General features: G+C 39.0%; 1 protein-coding gene across 6 annotated transcripts in view; it reads right to left on the reverse strand.

Moving 5' to 3' along the window:
• TPX2 (TPX2 microtubule nucleation factor) overlaps positions 1-17,445 on the reverse strand; it is a 56,325-nt gene that overhangs the window by 13,644 nt on the left and 25,236 nt on the right. For all 6 annotated transcript variants that reach the window (XM_032858939.1, XM_032858938.1, XM_032858942.1 and 3 more), the window contains exons 5-11: positions 11,400-11,528; positions 10,388-10,516; positions 7,995-8,116; positions 6,746-6,897; positions 5,522-5,690; positions 3,929-4,070; positions 2,820-3,036 (exon numbers count right to left, since the gene is read on the reverse strand). In XM_032858939.1, the coding sequence (XP_032714830.1) occupies positions 2,820-3,036; positions 3,929-4,070; positions 5,522-5,690; positions 6,746-6,897; positions 7,995-8,116; positions 10,388-10,516; positions 11,400-11,528 (1,060 nt within the window). The remainder of the gene's footprint in view (positions 1-2,819; positions 3,037-3,928; positions 4,071-5,521; positions 5,691-6,745; positions 6,898-7,994; positions 8,117-10,387; positions 10,517-11,399; positions 11,529-17,445) is intronic.

Consider the following 17,445-nt stretch of genomic DNA (forward strand, 5'->3'; position numbering starts at 1 on the left):
TCACTGGCCTCACCGACACCACATCCACCTCTGTGGTGCCCCAGCTCCCCACTAGATGTCGGCACCAAGTTCACATTTCACACCCTTGAGCTCAAGGTTTTCATCACTCCACCTCTGCCCCAAGAGCCCTTTTTTCATCTCTGCCTCATGGCCCACTGCTGTGCAAGCCCATCTCTCATCAGCCCCGTTGTCTCCTTGCCACCTACCAACCACAAGTTTAAGAGCGCAAGAAATACCATAAGGACATGCAGAAGGAGCTTCAGTACCAGAAGGATATGGATGAAGAAAAACAGTGACAAACAGACAAGCTGCATTTGAACTCCGGGAAGCAGGCTCCTCTGTTCTGCTAGAAGAGTCAGGAACTAGAAGTTATGAGACCTAATCTCAATTCTGCCACCAACTTTTAAAAATATGAGCAAGCCACATTCCCCTTTCAAAGCCTCCCTTTCCAAAAAATGAGGAGGATAAGAGAGAATGCACCTAATGTCTCCTACGCTTTGCTTCTCTAGAAACCAACAGTTGAAGTAAAATCACCAGAAATTTTTAAAGGGAAAACTACAAACAGCCAGTGTCAAACTCAAAAACTGAGATTGCTAAAATAAACAATGGTAAGTCAGCACTGTGGAAGAACATAGTGCTCGAGGAGATGACAGTTCAAATCCTGGCTCTGCATACTAGATTCCTCCTAATGTCTCTTCCTCATCTAAAACATAGGGCTAAAAATAAAACCTATCTCTTAAGAATTGTTTCAAAAAATAAGTACGATAATCTATATAGAACACTCGGTATGAGGTAAGCATGCGATAAAATGACAGTTATTACTATTAACAACATGACTGCTTACTGTGTGTCAGACACGAAGTTCTCACTGGGGCTCTCTCTAATCTATGCTGCACATAACAAATCAAAACTCCAGGGGTGGGGCCCAAGAATCTGTTTATGTAATAAGATCCCCAGAGGATTCTGAGAACCAGCGGGATTTGGCAAACACTTCCCTGGAACACACCACATCAATTCGGTTGCATCTTACTTACTTGCCTAGTGTGTTGCTGATCTGCTTATCCAGAACTCTCAACAAGGTATAACCTGGTACAAGGGTACTCTAAGATCTCACTTAACTCTTACTGAACTCTAGGCACCCTTCCACATGTACCACTTCACCCTAGCATGTCCAAAGGAAAACAAACTGCCAGTCTGATTTCCTAAATCAGCATTTCTAAAAATTAAGACAGATAATATGAAGAGGATGTTAGGTGGGATGCACCCTACTTTTTTAATGCTCACATATTTCCTAAGACATTTCCATTTAAAAAGGTACCTTCTAGGGGTGCCTGGGTGGCTCAGTGGGTGAAAACCTCTGCCTTCAGCTCAGGTCATGATCTCAGAGTCCTGGGATCAAGCCCCACATCGGGTTCTCTGCTCAGCAGGGAGCCTGCTTCCTCCTCTCTCTCTGCCTGCCTCTCTGCCTACTTGTAATCTCTGTCTGTCAAATAAATAAATAAAATCTTAAAAAAAAAAAAAAAAAAAAGGTACCTTCTATTTTAATGTAAGAGCACAGACCCTGAAACCATACTACCTAGTATTTATCCCACATCTGCCATTGGTAAGTTTACGATCTTGGGCAAGTTATTTAATCTCTGTATTTCCGAACTGTAAAATATATTAATAATAAGACCTATAGTGTTTACCTCATAGGGTTATTATGAAAATTAAATAAGTTATTATACAAATTGAAGAACTTAAGACTAAAATTTAGGGGGCGCCTGCATGGCTCAGTGGGTTAAAGCCTCTGCCTTCAGCTCAGGTCATTATCTCAGGGTTCTGGGATCAAGGCCCACATCAGGCTCTCTGCTCAGCCGGGAGCCAGCTTCCCCCTCTCTCTCTCTGTCAAATAAATAAATAAAATCTTAAAAAAAAAAAAAAAAAAAAACTAAACTAAACCTTGGCACATAATAAGCTTTATCTATTAGCTATTACTATTGTTATTCATGGCAAAAAATACTGGTTTTCCATTTACATAGTGAATGAATGTTCCCTTTAAATTACTTTAAATTACATTTTAATATATAGTCAGGGGCACCTAGGTGGCTCCATCAGTTAATCGTTTGCCTTCAGCTCAGATCATGATCCCAGCCTCCTGGGATTGAGCCCTGCACTGGACTCCCTGCTCAGCAGGGAGTTTGCTTCTCCCTCTCCCTCTCCTCCCTCCCACCCCTGCTCTTGCACTCTGCTCTTTCTTTCAAATGAATTAATAAAATCTTTTTTTTTTTTAAGATTTTATTTATTTGAGAGAGAGAGAGCACAAGCAGAGGAGTGGGGGTGGAGAGGCAGAAGCAGGCTCCCCAATGAGCAGGGAGTCCCATGCGGGGCTCAATCCCAGGACCCTGGGATCATGACCTGAGCCAAAGGCAGCCACTTAATCGACTGGGCCACCCAGGTGCCACTGAATAAATAAAATCTTAAAAAAAAAAGAGGGACATCTAAGTGGCTTGTGTCATATGCTCCCTCCTCCACAAAGCATTCCCTGAACCTTCTGTCTGTCTGGAAGAAATCATTATCTCCCTTGAGTTCCTAGAGTACTTTTAACTGTCACCTCTCTTAGAACACTTCTAATTTTATATTATTTATACATATGTTGTCTCCTTTACTTGACTGTAAGTTTCCTGAGAGTAAAATCCACTTCTGATCTGTCTCTATCACCTATAGCTCCTAATACAATGCCCTGATCATAGCATCTACTCAAACATTTGTGAACGTGTAGATAATCTGGTCAAGAACAGGACGTTTCTGCCAGCATGCAGAACCTCAAGCATTCTTACCACAACATCTTCCAAAATTTTAGTAGGGCAAGGTCTGGAATGAAATTCAAAGTGTTCATCTTCTGATTTCTTCTTTGACTCCCGTTCCTGGATTCTTTTCTCAATTTCCAAATCAAAGCCAACAGGCTGAGTGGGTGGCTTCACAGGAGGTTTCTTGGGCAAGATGGGCCCACCTTCAAGAATTCTGGGATCGAGTTCCCGTGCTTTGAATTTGTATCTGTAAGATGAGAGTTTAAATGACAACCACACACACACACACACACACACACACACGTTAATAAAAGCTACACAAACAACAAAGTAGGCCAAAACAGAAAAATAGTAATTATGACGATTATTCAAGCACAGCAAAATTCGACTCTCTCCATAGCCATTGTCTCTACCTCCAGAGCAAAGAATAAAGGAGCTAGTCCTAACATTCCCTCTGCTTTAAAGATTGGGGTTTCTCAGGGTGCCAAGTGGCTCAGTGGGTTAAAGCCTCTGCCTTTGGCTCAGGTCATGATCCCAGAGTCCTGGGATCAAGCCCCGCATCCATCTCTCTGCTCGGCAGGGAGCCTGCTTCCTTCTTTCTCTCTGCCTGCCTCTCTGCCTACTTGTGCTCTCTCTCTGTCAAATAAAAAAATAAAATCTTAAAAAAAAAAAAAAAAAAAGATTAGGGTTTCTCTACCCAGAGGAAGCTGCCCCTCCTCAAAGTACAAAAAGGAATGAAAGCAGAAGACAGGAGACAAACTCCAGTGCTAACCACATTATATTCTAGTTTTCTCCACCAACAATAGCTGTAATGAGCCCTTGGGTAGCCATAAAGGGTAAGATTTGCTTAAATGAAGCTCAGAGGACACTCCTTAATTGGAATCCTGAGTAAGTTCTCCCACCCCAACCTCTGCATTTGTTTTTTTAACCAGTTTATACTCCAGGATATCTCTATATTCCCGCTTCTAATTTTTTAATTATTGAGGCAGGAGCACAGACTGTAGAGAGCCTGTAACTCAAATGCCATTTAAAAAAAAAAAAAAATCAATGGCCAGAAAAACAGCAACTATCCGCATTATAGAACCGAAAAGAAAGCAGGTACTCAGAACTCTTCCTCAAATACTGCCGATGGGACTTACTGTTGCAGTTTTTCGAGTTCCTCTGCCTCCTGATCCGCTGCACTTTTGCAGGTCACAGGCCTTGTGCGCTGTTTGGTTTGCAGCACAGGAGTCTGTGGGTCTCTGGATATCTTGACCGCAGCAGATTTGGAGGGTAACAGAACTGTAAAGCAAGATCACAGACATTCATCTAGCTCTGACACTGTGTTTTCTGTAGGTGTTGACTCGGTTAGGCAGCCCGTGATGCCAGATCAGAGTGGCTGCCCTCCACACTCAGCTCAGCTCATGTCAGTCAACCTGACAAACATGAAGCACCTTCTTGCCTGTCACTTTTTATTGAGGGGTATGATGAAGGCCGTCTTTGGGTAAACTCTATTATCATTTCGGAACTTAAAATCCACTTGTGTCTGATGGACTCATCACTGCCTACGCATGTACCAGCTTTCTATTGATAATGCCAACTACTTTGGTTCTTATCGACACTTAAGATTTTTGCTTATTCCAGCTTTAAAATAAAGCCTTTCTAAATGAACAGACATTTCTCCAAAGAAGACATAAAAATGGCCAACAGACACATGAAAAGATGTTCAACATTACTCATCATCAGGAAAATGCAAATCAAAACCACAATGAGAGATTACCTCAAACCTATCAGAATTGCTAGAATCAACAACATAAGATGGGGCACCTGGGTGGCTCAGTTGGTTCAGCGTCTGCTTTTGGCTCAGATCATGATCCCAGGGTCTGGGATTGAGCCTCACATCGGGCTCCCTGCTCAGCGGGGAGTCTGCTCATCTCCCTCTCCCTCTGCCCCTACATCTACTCATGTTCTCTCTCTATCTACCTCTCTCTCTCTGATAAATAAATCTTAAAAAAACAAAACAAAACAAAAAACAACACAAAAGAAACATGTGCTAGCAAGGATGTGAAGAAAAAGGAACACTCCCACACTGTTGGTGGGAGTGCAAACTAGTGCAGCCACTGCGGAAAATAGTAAGGAGCTTCCTCAGAAAATTAAAAATAGAACTACCACATGATCCAGTAATTCCACTACTGGGTATTTACCCAAAGAATACAAAAACACTAATTCAAAAAGATATGTGCACCCCTATGTTCACTGTAGCATTATTTACAATAGCCAAATTATGGAAGCAGCCCAAGTGTCCATCAATAGATGAATGGATAAAGAAAACATAATATACATGTGTAATGTAATGATCTATTTATCTCTCTCACTGAGTCACCAAGTCCATTTTACTCACTGCTATACCCCCTACACCCAACATTGCCTGGTTTGTAGTGGTAACCACACAATCCTGAATGAATGGGATACTTTCATTTTCTATAGGTCACTAGCTGTACCGTGACACTGACACATGGCGAAGGTATAATCCCTGGCCAATTACTGATCAGGAGGATCAAGGTGGTTGATGGGTATAAGTAACAGATAGCCAGGGTAGGGCGCAGGAGTGCAGAGATGCTCAATGGTACATGTGTTGGCGGCATATAGGCCTATGCCATACTGTAGTTCGAAAGCTAGGATTTCAACAAAAGGCAAATTTGTATAAGCAAAGGGAATTCTAGGGGAGGCTATAACATTGGTATGAAACTTACTATCATCCTTCCTGCTCCTCAAATGATATCTGTTAGGGGTTCGTTTATGAAAGGCTTCGACCTGCTGTGCAAGGGGCACGTACGTAGAAGCTGTTTCGTCAAATGTTCTTTTCTTTCCTTGGGACAGGTTGAAAGGCTTAATAATGGTGCATCCCTTTGTCACTCTGGCCTGTGAAGAAAAAAGTTATTCTCCCAATGAAGTGTTCTAGAAAAGCTCAGATCTCCCACAAGCCGCATATTTAGCTCAGAAGATCAAAAGAAAAAAGGCCTGTGGTGAAGCCCAGATTATTATTCTTAAATTTGTCAGTTCTTGAGCAAGAGTTAAAACTAGTCCATTCCCATCTTTTAAAAAAGGGAGAAAGGATGTAGCACTTAACAAATGGTCTGTTCTGCAATAGTAAATAAAGTGTTTTTCCCAAGCATGTCAATGTTTTAAAGCCAGCAAGAACAAGTTTTCTGAGAATTAGAAGGGAAAAAAAAAGCTGCAAAAGTATTGTCCTCATCCCCAATCTCATTAAGAAAAAGCTGATTTGGGTTCTGGGTCTTTATCAGGCCAGAGAGCTGCCTGAATCAAAATCTCTGCAGATATCTTCCCCAAAACTAAGAGATGAATAAGCCTAGTCCTTGGGTGACTGATTTTCATAAAACTGATCTCTGATTGGAAATAAAACTCTTTAAGGATTGATATCTCAAAGGAAGAAGCATAATCCCAGAGTCTGAGACTGCAAAGGACTGATTTCAACAAGCAATAATGCCCACCGCAAATGGACGTAGAAATTCTTATTACTAGAATTTTCACTTAGGATTCTTACTGCTTCTGTTAGATATGAGTGATCTGCCCCAACACCATTTTTCCCATAAGCCCTGTCATATATTGTACACAACTCTGTAGATTTAAGTTTTGTGGTTTTTTTTCCCCAAGAATTTTATAAAGCACAGAGTGCAACAAGCTGGGACGTACAGTTTGCCACACATAATTATTCCATGTGCTTTATGTACATTCTCAATTCAATTTTCACAGCAACTTCCTAAGATGCTTCCCAGAAAAACAGAGCGATTTCTCTAAGGTCATACATAGCAAACAGGGCAAAGTGAGGATTTAGATCTATCTTAACTCAAAAACATGCTTCTCTCAATTACATTATTAGAAGTAGTGACCCAACTACTACACCTGAAATCCTTGCTGAGTTAGTATAAGGATATCCACTGAGCCCATCAACTTACAGGAGAAGGAGGATGTTTTCGCAGTTCAGATGTAAAATTCACTTCCTTATATTCCTCCTGATTCTTAGGATGTTGTTTGATTCGCTCATCTGTGCGGAAGTGGAAGTCAACTGATTTGGTTACTTGGCTCACTGATTTCTTCACAGGTTGCCCTAAGTGAAAAGCAGAGTAAAACACACAGGTAACACTAAGAATAGAGAATATCAGTAAATCTCCTTTATCTAGTCCTTTCAGTATTTCTATTACCATGGATCTAACTTTGTTTGCGCTCTCCACATCACCCAAACCTTGAAACGGTCGTCAGAGACACTACTGTATGTGCCTCATTCATGGAGTACTCTTGGTTTGAGGACCTTGGGTCGGATGCAAATTGCAGAGGTGGCACAAGGGGAGAAGAATCCCATCCCCCAGGTGTGGTCATAGCTCTGGAGATGCACAGTAACTGTAATTCTTTTGACAGGAAAAGCTATAGATTGACTTGAAAAGCATACTTAACTAAACCTATCTAAGAGGGAAACCCTATAAACTCCAGGGGTACTTTTTCAACCCCGTAAGCAGGGCTTTAGAGCTTTGACCTCCACCATTAATAACTTTATTTAAAAGCAAAGCAGAGCTCTGACTCCTTGGCTCCCTCAGTCCTGCTTTCCCTCTGTAGCTACAACTGGATTCACTCAGCTTTCTTTTCCTCTGTCTAGGATTAAAATGGGAACACAACAACAAAAAACTGGCCTGCCCAATGGCTTTATCTTCTGTCTCAGTCCTAATCCCTTCTTTTTCTAATACAAAGAAAAAGAATTAGGAAGTAAAAGGAGAGAGGAATTAATTTTACTTAAAGAAATGAGGGAAGGTCTCATGGAAAAAGGCCTCGAAGGATGGCTGTGAGTCCTATAATTAGAGGCAGAGAGCAAGAGTGCACTCTAAGAAAGGCCCGGTGTATGTAATACTTTTTTTTTTTATTTTTTTTTTTTTAAGTAAACTCTTTGCCCAATTTGGGGGTTGAACTTATGACCCCAAGACCAAGAATCACATGCTCTGTTGACTGAGCCAGCCAGGGGCCCTGGTCCAATGTATACAGAACATTCTAGAGAATGGTCATGGGGATATAAAGGGTACCAGCTTTCCAATAAACATATCTTTTTCTACTGACTAGTAACCAAGAACGCCTTTTTCCCTTTAGAGACTTCAAAAACCCTACAAAGATAATGAGAAGCACCCCTCATAAATCAGACTGAACAAGAGCCAAGCTGACCTATTCCAGCAAGAGCAAGTTTCTTGAATTCTTCATTCTTTTTCCGCATCTCCACCACCTCCTGTTGCATTTTCATTCTCTTCTCCAACTCTTGCTCCTCAGTACTTTTTAGAATCTTCTGCCTAAGGGCAATTCAGTAAAAGAAAGAAGAAAGGAGAGAAGAAAGAGGCTCATGATTCAAAATCGTATAAAGGTATTACATAGATTCGATTTTTAACCTGTGATAAGATAATCAGCAAAACCAAAAAGTATTCTGATAAATTGATATTGACTTAATTATGCAACACTATGAAAGAAAACCTGATTCACAATTTATATCAAAATATTGAAAACTTCTCAAAACGACACCTAAAACTATAGAAGATAGTATATAACTAACTATATAGTATATAACTAACTATAGAAGTATATAAGATAGTATATAACTAACTATAGAAGATAATACAAAAGACTCATAAATTTGACTATACAGTGATTAGCTTTTAGGCCACAAGAAAAGGCAAGATTAAAATACCAGTAGAATGGGGAAGTATTTGAAAGAAATATGACAAAGTCTACATAAAATACACACTGTGATTAAGAGAGGACAGACTTAGGAGAGAAACCAACCAGAGCTCAAATCCCTACCCTGTCATTTCATTTTCTGCCCATGTGATCTTTAGAAAACTATTTAATCCCTCTGAGCCTTAGTTACCTCCACTGTAAAATGAAGAATATAAATATTTATCCTCACAGAATATTTGTGACTATTAAATCAGATATTTCTGAAGTACCTAACACATAGTAAAAATTCAATTTAGAGTAGCCATTCTTAGCAGTGAGGTTATCACTAAGACCACTTATAGATAAATAGAAAAGGAAACAGACAATTTACCCAAGAGGAAATATGGAAAATATGTTTACATATCACATAAGAGAAAATTTGTTTATAATAATAGTAATACAATCCTGTCAGTAATCAAATAAAAATTAAAATAAGTTCATGCCATCAACATTTTATCAATTAAATCTGAAACAATTTTAAATGTAAAAAAACAAATTTGATGTGGATGAGAGTACAAGGAAACAAAAATATTCATCCAGAGCTGATGGCACTGTAAATTCATATATATCCATTTCAGAAATAAAATTTGTGGGGCACCTGGGTGGCTCAGTCAGTTGGATGTCTGATTCTCGACTTTGGCTCAGCTCATGATATCAGTGTTGTGAGATCAAGCCCGCAACAGGCTCTGTGCGGGGGCAGGGAGTCTGCTTAAGATTCTCTATCTCGCCTGCTTCCTCGGCCCCTCCTCCCTCTAAAATATATATATGTATTAAAAAATAAAAATAAATAAAAAATAAAGTTAAAATTAAAAAAAAGAAACCAAGTTGGCAATTAATATCGATAGTCATAACACTAGTCATACCCTATAATCAAGGAATTTCTCTTTCTTTAGCCTGAAGAGACTACTCAAAGAAAAGTCCCTGCCACTAAAGATGTTTGCTGATTATTTATAATGTGAAAAACTGGTAACTGCATTTTTAACAGGAAATAGTTAAATATAATTTGATAGACTATTAACTATTAAAAAAGGATAAATGTGAAGAATTTATAGTAGTACAGGAAAAAAAAACACAAAATACTCTCATGGCAAGCAAGGAAAACAGAATCCAAAGTTCTTTGTACACTGATTTTTTTTTTTAAAGATTTTATTTATTTATCTGACAGAGAGAGAGATCACAAGTAGGCAGAGAAGCAGGCAGAGAGGGGGAAGTAGCCTCCCTGCTGGGCAGAGAGCCCAAGGCCAGGGCTTGATCCCAGGACCCTGGGACCATGACCTGAGCTGAAGGCAGAAACTTAACACACTGAGCCACTCAGGTGCTCCTGTACACTGATTGTGAAAATATATTTTTTGCTTGAGTAAAGACCAGAAGGGAGCTTGGCAAAATTAGAACTGTTCAATTCAAGTAGTAAGAACCTTTAATTTTTCCCTTTATATTTCTTTTAATTTGCTTTTTAAAAAAATATTCTTTTTTAAAATTTAATTCAATTAGTCAATATTAGTTTTTGTGCATCATTAGTTTTTGATGTAATGTCCAGTGATTCACTGTTGCATATACCATCCAGTGCTCATCACATCACATGCCCTCCTTAATCCCCATCACTCAATTACCCCATACCCCCACCCACTTCCCTTTCTATAACCCTCAGTTTGTTTCCCAGATTAATTTGCTTTTAAAGTATATTTTTCTCAACTTTTAAGATGAGCATCCCCAAGATATAAAACAATTCACCTCACCATGGTTATAGCTTTATGAATTTCCCAAGTTCCATTTGCTCCAGACCGCAGATATACCTACTTACAATTTTACTCTATTGACTCTTAAAGTTTAAATTCAGGAAAGAAGCATACCTCACAGGTTGTATACAAGACACAGTATGTCTGCCCCTGGCTTTCTCTGGGGAAGACTCATGTTTTTCTGATGTATCTTGGTGAGCACTGCCTTCTTCCTCTTCTTCTGGCTTCTTTTTATTGTTAGAACTTTAGTTCAAAAGAACAACAACAAAAAATACTCTCAATTCACTAAAGCATGCCCTGCTGTACCCTCCTCCCCAAAACTACCACATATGGCTTAAATTTTCTCATTCTTTAGGACAACAAGCATGTCTCAACTGCAAGATTCTTCCAATAGCACCATTGATCATATGTACCCTTGGATACAATGGGTAAACTTTGAGAACACCAATAGAAGTCAAGGTGAGAATTGTCTGATGATAGTTCAGGAGCGTGAGGAGGGATTCCAACGGCTCATTATCAAATTCACAAATGGCAAATAGCTAATTGCCTTCCCAATACCTACTCTACTTTCTTTCTTATTAACAGAACTCCAATTTTGTTTGGAGCAGCAATGTCCAAAGGCAAAAGCACTATACTTGTTTCAACAGCCTCTCTTGCAATGAGGAAGAATCCAAGCGACCCAGTAGGGCAACTGAAGTATAAGCAGGGTTTCTGGAAATTTTTCACTTCTGTGATATAGGTGCTGCCCTTCTTCCTTTGCCATACCCTCCTTCTTCTCTTGAACATGGATGTTATACTTAGAAACATAGCAGCTATCTTATGACAATGTGGCAACAAGCACAAGGCAGAAGCTGAGAAGCAGAGCTGCCATCTTGAGTAACAAGTATGAAAAAAAGCTAACTCAAAGATGTTGCCTGGCATTGTTCAGTCACTGAACCAAAGCCAACAGCAACTTCTCTGAAGCAAATAAATCACTAGTGCTTAAACTACTCTAACTGAATAGGCTATTACTTAGAGCAAAATACATTCCTAACTGATAAAAATAAGAACAAGCACCATTGCTATGAGCCATGGGAGCAAGCAGGAGTAAAACCTATGCCAACTGAGAGAAGCTGTGGCTACTTACACTTTCATTTTTTTGGAGGGTGGAATTTCACTGATGATTACAGGAGTAGCACATCTCTTGGCTTTCATTTTTGCATGATGTTTTTCTTTCTGTTCCAGATCTTTCTGAGCAGAGAGTCTAGTAGATCTTCTATGATACAGAAATTGACAAAACTTATCTGAAATGAATACATCTACTACAGATATGCAATTATGCCCCATGAATGTGAAAGTATGTCCAAATGCCAAGGGCTACAGAGAGTTTAATGGTATTATTTCTACTTTAAAAACCTAATCTCTTCTTGTCTTACTGATAGCTTTTGAAATTTCATCATAAAATGTTGGTACTTATATGTAGCCAATTTTTTTTAAGGTACTGGTAATCACCTAGTACAATTCTGTCCTTTTATAGGTAAAAGTCAAAAAAGATGAGGTGACTTGACCCTGCTACATAGCTAATTGCTGTCAGACCTGACATTTGAGGTCAGGTATCCCGGTAATTGAGTAAGGTGAATATTTTCTCTTTTTTTTTCTTTTTTTTTTTTAGCCACAGTCCCCCTTTCTGGTAAAATATACCATATACCAAAAAAGAGCACAAAACAAAAATTAAGTTAAATGATTACAAAGTGGAAAAAAAAAAAAGGTTACAAAGTTAAGACTCATGAAATCACCACCCAGGCTAAGAAACAGAACACTGGCAACAGCTACTATCTGACTTGTTTTATAGTTATCATTACTTTTTCTTTATCGTTTTGCCATTTAGCATGCATTTCCATAAGCATGGTACATTCGTTTGGAAAGAAAACAAAATACAAAGAATAACAACAACAAAGAAAACTCCTTTAGATAATATAACCAGACTACTACATGTATTTATTTCTGTCTGGTTTGTTTCACTCAACATTATGTTTATGAGAATCAACCACCATAATTTATATAGCTTTAATTCAGTGATTTTCAATGCTTGTATAACAGTCACTGCAGTAATGTACCACTATTTATCCAGCTTACTGCCAATTTTCATATATGTCTCCATGAGCACATATTGCTGTTGGATGTAAGTTGTAAGATTGTTAGGCCAGAGGGCATTGGTTATATCAACTAAAGCTGTTTTCCAAAGTGCTTGTACCAATCTATGCTTACCCTGGCAAGTCTGTATTATAGTCTGCATTGCTCTACACACTCCTGAACACTTGATATTTTCAGATGAGCTAATTTAGCTGGTATTGAGTAAAATGTCATTGTGAGGTTTTTTTTTTTAAGATTTTATTTATTTGACACAGAGAGAGTGCAAGTGAGCATGAGCAGAGCGGAGAAGCAAGGGGAGAGGGAGAAGCAGACTCACTGTTTAGCAGGGTTCCATGCGGGGCTCCATCCCAGGACCCCAGGATCATGACCTGAGCCGGAGGCACATGCTTAACCAACTGAGCCACCCAGGCGCCCCTCACTGTGGTTTTAATTTGCTTTTCTCTGATTACCAATGAGATAGAGCAACTTTTCATATGTTTTACTGGCCATTTGGATATCCTCTTTGATAAAGTGCTAGTTCAAGCCTCTTATTTGTTTTCCACTGGGTGGTCAATCCTTTCCTGATCAGTAGGAATTCTTTACATACTATGAATATAAGCTCTTTGGTAGGTTTTATGTGTTACAAGTATCTTCTCCCACTCTGGAGGTTGGCTTTTTACTCTCTTTATGGTATCATTTGATTAGATAAATATCTCAAGTACATCAATAGCCTTCCCTATTATGCTCAGTGCTTTTCTGTATACTATTAAAAAAAAAAAAAACCTTCCCTTATTCCAAGATCATAAAGATATTCTCCTTTACTTCCTTATAGGAGCTTTAGCTTTCATATTTAGATCTACAATTCCACATAGAATTGACTGTTTTAGGGTACCTGGCTGGCTCAGTCAGGAACATAAAACTCTTGATTCCAGGGTTGTGGGTTTGGGTCTCATATTGGGTCTAGAGTTTACTTAAATAAAGAAATAAATAAACTTGGAAGAATTGACTTTTATATGGAGTGAGGTAGGGACCAAGTTTCATTCTGTCTATCTAGATATCCACTAGTCAAGCATTGTTTAAGGAAGGGAGGGAGCACTACTTCCCACAGATCTGTGGTAACATCTTTGTCATATATCATGTTCATACATGGGAAGGTGAATTTTTGTTTGATTCCACTGGTCTCACTAATCCTTGAGTATTATCATAAAGTTTTAATTATTGCAGCTTCATAATAATATGAAGGAATTATACAGAGTTTTTGCTGTATTGCTTCTTTTTATTGCTGATAATAAGTTCTATCGAGTGGATATGCCACAATTTGTTGGCACTTCAAAAGTATCTAGCTATTCTAGATAGCTAGACACTTCAAAAGTATCTAGCTATTCTTTTTTTTTTTTTTTAAGATTTTATTTATTTATTTGACAGACAGAGATCACAAGTAGTCAGAGGGGCAGGCAGAGAGAGAGAGGGAGAAGCAGGCTCCCCGCGAACAGAGAGCCCGATGCAGGGCTCGATCCCAGGACCCTGGGATCATGACCCGAGCCGAAGGCAGAAGCTTTAACCCACTGAGCCACCCAGGCGCCCCAGTATCTAGCTATTCTTAGACCTTTGCATTTCTCAAAAAATTTTAGCACCAATTTATCAAAGTCCAAAGTGAAAACCATTGGGATTTTGATGGATATTGCATTGAATCTATAAACGACTTAGGGAGAATTGACATCTTTACAATACTGAGTCTCCCAACCCATAAATATGGTATGCCCTGCCATTTGTTTAGATCTTATTTAATTTCTCTTTTCTTTTTCGAAGCACATTCTTTATAAAAGTCCTTAAACATTATAAAGACATTATTACATATTCAGACTTTTATGCTACTGCATAGAGTCACAAATTTTTTTTTTAAAGATTTTATTTATTTATTTGACAGAGAGAGAGAGATCACAAGTAGGCAGAGAGAGGGGGAAGCAGGCTCACTGCTGAGCAGAGAGCCCGATGCGGGGCTCGATCCCAGGACCCTGAGATCATGACCTGAGCAGAAGGCAGAGGCTTAACCCACTGAGCCACCCAGGCGCCCCTAGAGTCAAATTTTTAAATCTTTATTATGGAGAATATCAAGCATATTTTAAATATAAAGAGAATAATATAATAAACTACTAAGTACTCATCATTCAGTTTCAGCAATTACTGACTCATAGCCAATCATGTATCAGTTTTCCCTCCATCCATTCTCCTGGATTTTCAAGCAATTCCTACTAAAGATCTATCTTTCATCTGCAAATATTTCATATTAATCTCTAAAAGAAAGTACTCATAAAAAAAATACATGGAAGGTGCAACTGGGTGGCTCAGCGGTTAAGTGTCTGCCTTCGGCTCAGGTCATGATCTCAGAGTTCTGAGATAGAGCCTCACATTGGGCTCCCTGCTCAGCAGTGAGTCTGTATCTCCCTCTCCCTCTGTGATCTCTCTCTCACATAAAAATCTTAAAAAAAAAAAAAATACATGGAGTAACAAAGAGCAAATTTATTCAACTAAGGAATGAAGTAATGGTGTATTGAATGAGTAATGAAGAGTGCATATTATAAAACACAGACAAAACACAAAACTACAACTATGTGAAGGCACTGGAAGGTGACCAAAAGCAGGCAGAAAACAGGAACATTTACTCATGAAAAACAGCAACCGCAAAAGGTAAGTATTATGAGTTAGTAGCTTTTTGGCCTGAGGTACTCCCCCAACGTAGCAGCTCCATGAGCAGAAAATTCCTGTCTCACTGGCTTGAGATAGCAGAATTCAAGGCCAGTATAACAGCTGGAAATTTAGAGGAAAATCCTAAAAGTACAAGCGCTACAGAAAAGATGTCGTTCAAAATCTGAGCAAAAACTCTGTATAATTCCTGCCTGACAGCTAACCCATTTGTATTTTAGGGGAGACCTAGGAAGCCCAGCAAAAAGGCAAAGCAGAAACTGATGAGGAGTCCATCCTTAAAAGTCATAACTGTCTAGATAAGATTGGTGAGTTTGCTGCTTTTTTGAAGTAGATTCCCCACTGTGTACATAGGAGGATGGCACAAAGATAACATCTCACTAGCTTGAGGTGTCAGTAGACAAACATCAGAGCAGGCAGAAAGGCTGAAAATTTAGATGCAAAACTTCAGAAGCAAGACAGCCACAGAGGATGAACACTTAAACCTACGTATAAACTCTACTCAGAGTCTTGGCTGACCTCTAACCTTTGCAGACCCAGGGGAGACTACAGGGAGTCAGACTAAAAAAGCAGCAGCTATGTATGCAAATACATGAATAACCAATAAACCCATGAAAATGTGGATCAACATCATTAGTCATCAGAAAAATGCAAATTAAAAACAATGAAATATCAATGAAAAGACCAACTATCAAGAGTTGGCTAGGATATGGAGCAACTGAAACTCTCATATATTGTTAGTGGGAATATAAATGGGACAGTCACTTTGGAAAACATTCTGGCTGTTTCTTTTAAACATACATTTAACCTTATGGCCCAGCAATTGCCCTCCTAAGTATTTACCCAAAAGAAATACATGTCCTCAACTACTCAGAGCAGCTTTATATAGCCCCAGACTGGAAACAACCCAAATGTCCTTCATCTGTTGAATGGATAAACAAATTGTGGCATATCCACTCGATAGAACTTATTATCAGCAATAAAAAGAAGCAAACTACCAATACATGCCATGACATGGATGCATCTCAAAAACAAATGCTAAGCGAAAGAAGTCAGATAGAAGAGTACATATAATTCCATTTACAAAAATATCTAGAACAGGACAAAATAATTTATGGTGACAGGAATTGGAAAAGTGGTTGCCTCTGGGTGAGAGGGTGAGAAGGTAGAAGAAGCAGTTTAGTTTGACTATACAGGGATAGGAATGAGAGAACTTTTTGAAGTGTTGGAAATGTTCTATATATTTTGGTTGTGATTGCATGGTGGTATGTATTTGTCAAAATTAATCAGACCATACACTCGAGATCTATGTATTTTACTATATGCAAATTATTACCCAGCAAAATTAGTTAATTTTTAAAAATGGGTTGAGAATCATAAAATCTAGAAAGAAAGGCAAAGCGCATCCATACAGAACCATTTAGACCATTACTTAAATTCAACATACAGTGATATTATAAAGTCAAGAGAAGAATTGCTGGGTGTCTTTAGGGAGAAATGGCTAAGGGATGAGATACCAAAATTAAAACATATATTTGTGGTAAAGCAACCCCTTCATGGAAAAATTATTATGACACACTAAGGCCTTATTGACTCTTAGCTATTCTGTGTCAAAGAAGTTTTGGCGATCTTTTAGCCTACTGAAACCATGTGAAAATAAAATAGTAGGGAATTTGCCTGACTGTCTATACCTTCCTATCCCAGCTGCCCTTTCTTTCCAGGTTAGGCAACTCTGGAGTCAGAAAAATCTGCGATTTGAGATTAACGGCACTCATGTTTTACCTCTTATTATGCATTTTGATAATGCGGTATCATTTACAAAGTACTGTCACATACCATCTTATCTGGCCCTTTCTGACAAGAAGCCTGAGGGATATGGTTATTCCCAGTAAACTGAGATTATGAGTGGTAGAGGTACCTGCCTTAAAAACAAAACAAAACAGGGACCCTGGGTGGCTCTGTCGGTTAAGCCACTGCCTTCAGCTCAGGTCATGATCCCCGGGTCCTCTGACTGAGTCCCGCATCAGGCTCCTTACTTGGCAGGGAGCCTGCTTCTCTCTCCACCTCTACCTGCCGTTCTGCCTCCTTATGCGCTCGCTCCCTCCTCATTCTCTCTCTCTCTGACAAATAAAATCTTAAAAAAACAAAATCAAAAACCACTCAGGTTTTCTAACTCTGAGAGTAGCTGGATTCCTGTCACACCATCACTTCCAAAAAGCATTCAGAATTCAGTCATGATGAAAGACAATTTTAGCAATCATACACAAATCATACACTAGTGAAGACACTAACACTTTCCTGAATTCTGAAGAAATCTCTAAGACACTGGGTCCCTTTTCTGTAGGACTCATTTACAA

The sequence above is a fragment of the Lontra canadensis genome, unplaced genomic scaffold (assembly GCF_010015895.1).
Source record: "Lontra canadensis isolate GAN:19392208 unplaced genomic scaffold, GSC_riverotter_1.0 scaffold16, whole genome shotgun sequence".
Classification (NCBI taxonomy): Eukaryota; Metazoa; Chordata; class Mammalia; order Carnivora; family Mustelidae; genus Lontra; species Lontra canadensis.